Below are 9,373 nucleotides of genomic sequence, written 5' to 3' on the forward strand. Positions count from 1 at the left end.
TCTCCATATTACTTACCTGACCCACTGAATAAAATTGGATTACATAAAATGCATTAGTATAAGTAAAATACAATATCTGCGTGTGTCTGATCTCTTCCTTCGTGTCCTCAGTCCCCACAGACGCTCTGGCGAACAAACTGTTCGGTGCCCCTGAACCCTCCTCAATAGCTCGCTCGCTCCCCACTACCGTGCCTGACTCGCCCAACTACCGCAGTGCCAGGACGCCCCGCACGCCTCGCACGCCTCACAGGAAGGACCAGACAATGACGCCGCGCTTCTACCCGGTGGTGAAGGAAAGTCGACCAGTAGATGCCAAGGTAAAGATGGCTGCCCTGTGAGGACGGAGAGGGTTAAAACCCACACTGAGTAAACACTTGTAGCTGGTTACTGACCCACTAAACATTTAAATGTTCTCTGCAACCCTTCAGACGCCCAGGAAGAGGAAGACCCGACACAGCTCCAACCCGCCCATGGAGTGTCACGTCGGCTGGGTGATGGACTCCAGAGAGCATCGCTCCCGTACCGCGTCCGTCAGGTGAGACTCGCCGCTCTGAACTCTTCCTAAACTCCTTCCTTAACTTGGTCATTTTTGTTGAAAACTCTGACAAATCAAAGAAAGAAAAACATCTGCAGGACTTATTTTGTTTATTTTTTGGATGGCAAAAATATGTAATCTGTGCAAAACTTCAGGCGTTTTTCAAAAGGGGATATGATGGAGCAGGATTGCAGCTGAACATGTGATGAAAATAAAGAAAATGCTGCCTTGTGTTTGTAATTTAGCATTAGCTTTAAAGCTAAGCCAATTATTGCCTTATAGCCGCAATACATCACTATCTAGTTTCAGTTATCTCTTCGTTACTTAGTTTGTTTATGAATGTAAGGTTACGCTGCAGAAAACAACCTCAAGCTCAGGAAAAAGCATATTTGATTTATTTGTGGTTGTCTGACTCTCTGTTCTCCACCGTCCTCCCTCTCAGCTCTAACGCCAGCCCGTCAGAGGGCACCCCTGTCCTGGGTAACATCGGCTGCACGCCTCAGTCCCTCCCCAAGTTCCAGCACCCATCGCACGAGCTGCTCAAGGAGAACGGCTTCACGCAACACGTTTACCACAAGTACCGCCGGCGCTGCCTAAACGGTACAAACAAATATCTTCCTCTTCCCTCGTCTGATCGTTTATTGTAAATATGAATAAATACTTTATCTGTTCATCTTTTTATTTGTAAGTAAACTCAATCTTTCTCCTCTCGACCAATCACAGAGCGGAAGCGGCTGGGAATCGGTCAATCCCAGGAGATGAACACACTCTTCCGCTTCTGGTCATTTTTCCTGCGAGATCACTTCAACAGGAAGATGTACGAGGAGTTCAGACAGCTGGTGGTCGAGGACGGGAAGGAAGGATACAGGTAAGAGCCTCCACTGGCGCTGGCAGGTGTTTACGCAGCCACATGTTGGTTTGTATCTCAGCCAGCTTCAAATCCATTTCCTCTGTTCACATTTTGTTTTCCGGTGTTCAGTTCTCGCTAATTGTTTCCCTCTATATATTTGTGTTCGTGTCACAGGTACGGTTTAGAGTGCCTGTTCAGGTACTACAGCTACGGTCTGGAGAGGAAGTTCAGGCCAGACATCTTCAAGGACTTCCAGGAGGAGACCACGAAAGACTACGAAGCTGGTGAGAAGTCCTGAGAAACACACTGTGCACAGATCAGAGGAGACAAACTAACACAAACATCATCACAGCTGGAAGGCACCAGCGTCAGACTCGTCTAAAACACTTGCTCTTTCCTGTCTCGCATCCTCAGGTCAGCTTTACGGACTGGAGAAGTTCTGGGCCTTCCTCAAATACTCCAAAGCCAAGACCCTGGAGATCGACCCCAAGCTGCAGGAGTACCTGCGCAAGTTCAAACGTCTGGAGGACTTCAGAATCGATGTGAGTAGAAGAGGCTCGTTCACCTTCGTCTCTTGGCTTTAGTTCAGCAGTGGTTATTTTTATGATCCGAGTAATTTCCCCTGAATAATTAGGTGTCATTCCAGAATGAATTTCTGATTTTTCTTTTCGGATAAGAAAAGGGACACCTGCTTTATTTGTGATGATAGATGAGACTCTATACAGCGCTTAAATATACGTCACAGTTAGACGCGCCTTTAAATGCTCAGGTCACGAGAGTTTTGAGTCCGGAAAATGAGTCGCAAAGCATTTTGACAAGCAACATTTTTTAATCTCACTCAAACAGTCAAAATAGATACAATTTAATCTACAAGGTTAAATCTGAAAAGCATATTTGGTATTTGAAACACTTCCTTAATAACAAAATAGTGCTTCAAACGCTGCTCACTAAATAAAAGTTAAGAGATTATTTAATACAAACATTATTCATGTATTTACAAGAGAACAGGTTCAAGAACAAAAGTGTCAAGATTGTATTTTTGTTTCTTAAAAGTTGTGCTTTAATAACAAACGGGCCTCCGTCTTAACCTCCACCCTGGTTGTCTTTGTTTCCAGCCACCTATGGAGGAAGGAGGCCGCAGAAGACACTCATCCAGCGGGGACGGTCGCCGCCGGCACCCCTCTCTGCCCTCCAGTCGGCCCCACAGCCAGGCGAGCTCCGGCCCCAGCCCCGCCCCCGCCGCCCAGGGCCTCGCAGCCAAGGATGATGCCAAACCCACCAACCAGAGAGCCCCCGCCGCTGACCCCGCACCGGATGCCAAGACACTGAAATAACTCCACCAAACGCGTCGGCCAACACGGATCAACTCAACCACGTCTGCAAGTCGCTGGTTCTCTCTGCACCACAGGAGGGGGGAGGGGGGCGTCCAGCTCGTCATTCAAGCATGAGAATATTTTTTTTTTTTCCCCCCAACGACAAATTTCGATTGAGAAGTAAAGAAGACAATTAGTACGGCGTATCAATTAATTTTAAGTATTTGAGAAAAAAATTATATATATTTTTTTTTGTCTTAATGAGGCAAGAAACTGATGAGGTGTCAAACACTTTTTTTTTTCTTTTTCAAATCATTTCCAGTCCACACGGTGGACGGATTAGTGATGATTTACTACCCTGGAAATGTTTTTTTTTTTTTTTTTACACTTCACGTCGACCCCCCTCTCTGTCACTGGGACCCCTCTTTGATCGTCACTGTCCTGCTGGCTGGAAGATATTTGATTCCTCGCCCAGATCTCAGATTTATGATTATTATTTCTTCGGCATGTGGTGCGATTGCAGACTTGGAAATAGTTTGAACAACACTGAGCATCTGAAAGAGGAGGCCGTGCTGCTCCCGACATCCAACCGGACCAAAGTGGTTTGAACCGAGCGACTGACACTTCCATCCGCAGAGCCCCCAGTGCTCTCAGTCAAAATATTTGATTTACTTCACGGCTGGACATCGAGGGGGAAAATATCAAAGAACCAAATGATAAAAATAGAGGAAAAAAAAGACTTGTATGAATCCCTCAGTGTGGACACGATCATTGAAAGTTGCCTTATTTTAATGGTTTTACTGCTTCTAACTTGTGCCCGCCACCTTATTGTCGATTGTACAGCATTGAATTCACCCATATATCCGGTCACCGCTTCCAGCAGAGGCCACGAGGTGGCGCTCTGTCTGCCAAACTGTTCTCCCCCTCCTTCACTCCCCTCCGTCACCCTTTCTGAACTGTCTTCCAAGTGTCACTCGGTCTGTTACAAGTCCTGTAATTCTTCCCTGTGTTTGCAAGTCGTGGCTTTTTGTGCTGAAACACGTCAACCTGGTGGAAGGTTCTCCTCCTCCTCCTCCTCCTCCTCCTCTTCCTCCTCCTCCAAAATAAAAAAATAAAGATATAAACACTTCAGCGGGGTGGAGAGCTGGGAAGGGAGATGATCTACCCTCTGGGTGCTTCCTGACTTTCTCTCCCCCTCCCTCGCGCCGCATCCATCCGTTCATCCATCCGTTTCGACATCCATCCATCAGTTGACGATAGCGACGATCAGGACTGGAATCATCAAATCTGGATTACTTGAAGAAGAAGCGATGGTTACGAGGAGGGCCGTCGTGCTCTGTCGCAGGTGCTCTGGGTGGAGACGAGGCTCAGACATTTTTGGGACTTCACCGCTAACACTGAAGTCCACTCGGCCTCGGGCGCTCGCCACCTCTTCCCCTTTCACACACACACACACACAGACACACACACACACATCAGTCACAGGCATGGACACTGACACAGGTACAGATGTAGCGGCGTGAACAAGCTGAAAAAAACACAACGAAAACACACTCAAAGCTCGAAGTCTTCGCCTCGTCAGTGGAGAAGTTATATTCAGTCGTCACACTTCCTACAGACAACGGTGTCGAGTACTGACGATATCAAACAGTGACTCTTTCTTCCTCCACTAATGTAAATGTGAATTTGACAGATGAAGAGAAGTGATTACAGCTCCCTGCTTCTTGTTTTGTTTATAGAACAGATGATATATTTGCCTTACACGTGTATGTACTCTTTAACTTTTTTTTTTTTTTTTTTTCTTTTTAATGTTCTCATGATTATCTTTTAATGCTTTTTAATTTTTTTGCAGTGTTTCTAGCGTCGTCGTCGTTGTTATGATGGAGGTTTGTGTCAGGCTGTTTAAAAAAAAAAAAAAAAACATCTGTGGATTTACAGAGAACGGGGACAGGATTCACAACACAAAAGGGAAAGTTGGCATCAGGTATTCAGTGCGAAGACTAAATCTGTTAAGCTCGGATTTCATGTTGAAATCACAGTTAATTTGCTCTTTTTTCTCTTTTATGAAGATGTTTTTTTTTTTTGCCGAGGTGACAAAGCAGCTTTTGTTAACAGTGACTCTGATTGATTGTTAAATCTTCAGCCTTCCTCGATTTAAAAACACCGCCTGCAAAAAAAAATGCAGAGAAATGATTTGATTTTTGGGTTCAGATTGAACAAGAAGTTCCTAAAAATTCTGGAAAAAAGTCTTAATACACGTGTGGATCTCCAGATGTTTTGAATGAAATGACCCACTTTCCGTTATCATACCGCAGTGTTTGTTGCAAAGTTTTTGATCCCGAGGAATCAAAGAGAAATAAGTTCGGAAGAAGCCTGACAAATTCTCTTCGAAACTGTTACGTCTGTATTTTTTTTGTTCCCGTCTCGGTCCTGAGGAGGTGGATTTCACATTTGTCCCGTCAGTGTTTCTGCTCTTTCAGTTTTCTTCCTCTAAAAATCCACACTTTTTTTGGAAACATGAAAATGCAAAGCAAAGCTGTACTTGTTTTTTTATTTTATTTTATTTTGTTTTATTTTATTTTATTTCCTGTTTTGTTGGTTTATCTTCAGGGAGATTTGGATCAGAGGCTTCACAGTTGATGCATCAAAGTGTTTACTGGAGGTTTAAAGACAAGAAAAATAAGAGCTACAAAGTATTCAGACAAGAAGAAAAAAAAAAAAAACTCTCGCATTTCCCAAAAACCAGCGAAGCCTTTGATCGGGGAGAGCTGGTGTGTGTGTGGCTGCAGACATGACAGACTGCCACTAGGGGGCCTTCTACCTGGGGGACAGTCACATTGATCCCTCCCCTCTAATGTGATCATCACCTGTCACCGGACATTTGGGTGGATTTCAGGTGTTTTTTGGGAGTTTTCAGCCTTTCGTCTATCAGCATGGAACTGCTGCTAGCTGTCCAAACAAACTGTAGGGGGCGCCGCGGCCTCCGCTCGTCAGTTTTACACGGACTGGGCCAGCTGTGGCCGGACACTGGAGAGATGACTGATGGACGTGGAAATGGAGGAAGGAGCGGGAAAGAAGGAAAGAGAAAAGATCCCAGCTGGGGTTTGTGATGTCGCTCAGAGGATTATGGCTGGTTATGATGTCTGGAGACTGAATTTAAAAAAAAAAAAAAGGACAAAATTCCATAAAGCCATATGAATAAGATATAACTGTATGAACCATTAAAATAGTTCATTACATTACAATATCCTAGGCTTGTCATGAGGAAAAAAAGATGAAAATAAGGAAAAAAGGAACAAAAAAATATATAAAATGGAAAAATGTAAAATACTTGAATGAGATCTTGTATGATAACATTTAATATTCATAATATCTGCTTTGTAGGCTGATGTGATTCGCTATTAGTGTTATTTGTAATTTGTAGTAATTATGCTTTTCCTTAATAAAGAAAAAAAAACACAAAACGGACAAAAAAACCTCAAACGACGTCTTCTGGCTGATTATTTCCATCGTGTGTGTGTGAGAGAGAATGAAGTTTGAAAGGAAAACAGACTTCAGATCAGTTTTAATCTTCAGTATGACCTGACTTTGACATAGAAATGAACTTATCTGTAAGCACGATTCAGCCTGAAGTGATTTTCCTGCTGGTGAAGGTGTTGTAGGGAGTTTTTGAACTATGTGCAGCAGCGACACTCTGTGTTTGTCTGTTTTTTAACCCTCTACTTAGTCCACTGAATAAAACATGTTCCCTGCCTTCAATCTCCTTTATCACCACCGTGATCTCGTCTTCTGAAAGGTTTGATTTCCTCTTTTCATCCATGGCTACTTCTGACTGAACCCTGATTTGTGCCGCCATTATACCAGGAAATCACGAGACAGGTGCCTTCAAGTTGACCTGATTTGTGATTGAGCGATCACAGGTGTGTAAGTTACAAAAAAGATTCATAAAAATCTGCTTGAAGCCTGTCAAATTCAGAAACTGCCAACTAGTAACAATTTATGTTGGGGAATTTCTTTTTTACATGTGTGAATAAAAAGCTTTGGCGGGAGCATAAGTTTTTTTGTAAGGCAATTTTTTTTAGAAAAAAATTGGAAAAAAGCAAAACTCGGTTTCACACATGCAAAAAAAAAGAAACATTTCTCTGAAAAAAAGCTTTGGCAGGAAGAAAGAAATAATTTGAAAGGGTTTTTTTTACTTTCACTCAGTTTCACAAATTAAAAAGTTGTTTTCTCCAAAATTTACATTTTCAGATGGAAAAAAAATCGGGGTGAAAAAATGTTTTCCAGATTTTTTTTTTTTTTTTTTGCCTCTACAAGTGAAAAAAGTTTTTGCTGGAGAATTTTTTTTAAAATTTTTTTAGTTCTTCATTTCTTGCATGTTTGAAACTGGGTGAAAAAAAAGTTTTGGCTGGAAGAAAAAAATCATTTTATCAAGTTTTTTTTTTTTAAACTCACCTGGAAGAAAACATGAATAGTTTTAGTTCAATTTAGAGCAGACGACAGCGGTGCATCAGCCTCGTGTGGTTAAAACGAATATTACAGCACATTCACCGTTTTTCAAACTTGCAAAAAAAATATATATATCTCCTTAAATGTATTTTGTTTTTTCTCCCCGGTTCACACATTAAATTTTAGAAAAAGTTTTGTCAGGAGAAAAGAAAAATGTAAGCCAATTTTTTAAAAACTCACCAGGAAGAAAACATTTTAAAACTCAGTTTCACACATGCATAAAAAAGAAACATTTCTCTGAAGAAAAAAAAAATTCACTCAGTTTCACAAATGAAAAACTTGTTTTTCCTCTGAAAAAGTCACGTTTTTACAGATGAGAAAAAAAAAATTAAAGATGAAAAAAAAAATTCCAGGAGAATTGTTTGTTTTTATTGTATTTTTTAGGCTTTTAGTCGCATTTAGGAGAGAGGATAGTGGTGCACTTCAGCCTCCTGTGGTCAAAATGAGCATTATAATGTTTTATTTTTCCTGCCAAAATTTCTTCACACATGCAAAAAAAGAGACAAAAATTCTCCTGAAAAATAAAAACAAACACATAAGGTACTTCTCAATTCACCTAAATTGTTTCCACATTTCCACGGGAGGAGAGAGGAGACGAGGAAATGTGTTGTAAGACAAATGAGACGTCCTCTTCTGTGCAGCAGACGTCCATTTCTGATGACGACTGCAGCTAGCAAGTTAAATTGATGTGTGTAATTGCGCACAGCTCTGTTAACTGAGAGACTCACTTGTATCATTTCTTATAGTGCAGGTGATGAGATGTTTTATTTCACTCACCAGCAGCTCATCTGATATTAATCACAATGTTTAGTTTTTATGACCCGACCGCCCCAATACACAGGTTTTCTGTGGTGTCCATGGATAAACCTGTGACTGTGCGTCACTCAAGTGCTAAAATCAAACGTGTGTCTGTAGTTTAAAGTGTTCAGTTCAGACATTTACATGATTCAAGTTATAGTGAATTTAGTTCAGACCTTTTTTTATACCTTTATAAATATCTTTGAAAAAATAAAGTGATCATCCAACAAAACTGTTTGTCGTCTCTTCAAAGGCTGATCTCTGAAGAAACTCTAACAGCTGGATCTGCAGCTGCTTCGCTGTCTGGTTTTGTGGTTTGAGTTCAGTTCCCGTTTCATTCAGACAGTTTCATCTCATTGGACGTGTCATTGGGATGTGATGCTCCTGCTGATGTCCTGATTATTGATTCTCATGCAAACAAAACTTATGTTAAACACATTGAACTTCTTAAACCTTAAAGTTCAAACTGTGGCTGTGATTTTCTGTTTGTTACCTGTTTAATAAACAGATGTGCATGAAGAACAACCTGCAGTCTGTATTCATACTGTGTACTGTGTATTTATACACAGGATCCATTTCAACAAGCAAAATGTGTTTATATATTGCTTCATTATATTTCATTGATATTCTGATAGTGAAATCAACTCAATGTGATTATGTCATGTTCTGGACACTGGAAGCTATTTTAGGCTAACCGTTTGAGGGAAAACTGAAATGATGTAACTTATGAAAGCTGACGCTGAGGAATGATCAGCCTCGTGTTTAAAACACCATGGAAAGAAAAATGTTTATAATAAATGAAGAAAGTTGTTTGTGGTCCTTTTGTTCACGTACAGTCAGGCTGACACATTTTTAACTCTGGTGAATCAGAAAACAAACAAAAAGTATAAAACTCGATGGTGCGACACTTGAGTTTAATCTGTTATCTGTCTTCACTCTGTATGAATGCTATGCTATTAACTTTTCTCTTTCTTCCTCCTGGGAAAAAAAAATCTTCTGATAAAAGATTTTTTCACTTGGTTTCACAAATGAAAAACTTGTCTTTGAAAAAAAAACATACACGTGTCAATGGGACTATTACAAAAACAAACACTTGGAAAAACGAGCCTCACAAAAAAAAGAAAAATCCTGCCAATTGTGTTTTCACTCTTTTTCACACATGCAAAAACAACAACAACAAAAATGTTTTGCAAATGGAGGAAGAAAATAAAACTTCCTGTCAAAACAAAACATTTTGGCAGGAGAAAACATTTAGTCCTAAAGAACATCAACAAATGAGTTTGACAAACTCATTACAAAATGTTTTGTTTCTTCCTGCCAAAACTTTTTTTTCACTGGGTTTCACACTTGCAAAAAAAAAATTCTCCT

General features: G+C 40.7%; 1 protein-coding gene across 6 annotated transcripts in view; it reads left to right on the forward strand.

Moving 5' to 3' along the window:
- The window catches only part of larp1 (La ribonucleoprotein 1, translational regulator), a 52,208-nt gene extending 46,027 nt beyond the window's left edge, over positions 1-6,181 (forward strand). For all 6 annotated transcript variants that reach the window (XM_084374331.1, XM_084374332.1, XM_084374333.1 and 3 more), the window contains 7 exons: positions 112-317; positions 429-535; positions 978-1,135; positions 1,259-1,403; positions 1,560-1,669; positions 1,800-1,927; positions 2,501-6,181. In XM_084374331.1, coding sequence (XP_084230457.1) covers positions 112-317; positions 429-535; positions 978-1,135; positions 1,259-1,403; positions 1,560-1,669; positions 1,800-1,927; positions 2,501-2,719 — 1,073 coding nt within the window. In that variant the 3' untranslated portion in view covers positions 2,720-6,181. The remainder of the gene's footprint in view (positions 1-111; positions 318-428; positions 536-977; positions 1,136-1,258; positions 1,404-1,559; positions 1,670-1,799; positions 1,928-2,500) is intronic.
- The last annotated feature ends 3,192 nt before the right edge of the window (positions 6,182-9,373 follow it).

Source organism: Pagrus pagrus, assembly GCF_965226575.1.
Source record: "Pagrus pagrus genome assembly, chromosome: 14".
Classification (NCBI taxonomy): Eukaryota; Metazoa; Chordata; class Actinopteri; order Spariformes; family Sparidae; genus Pagrus; species Pagrus pagrus.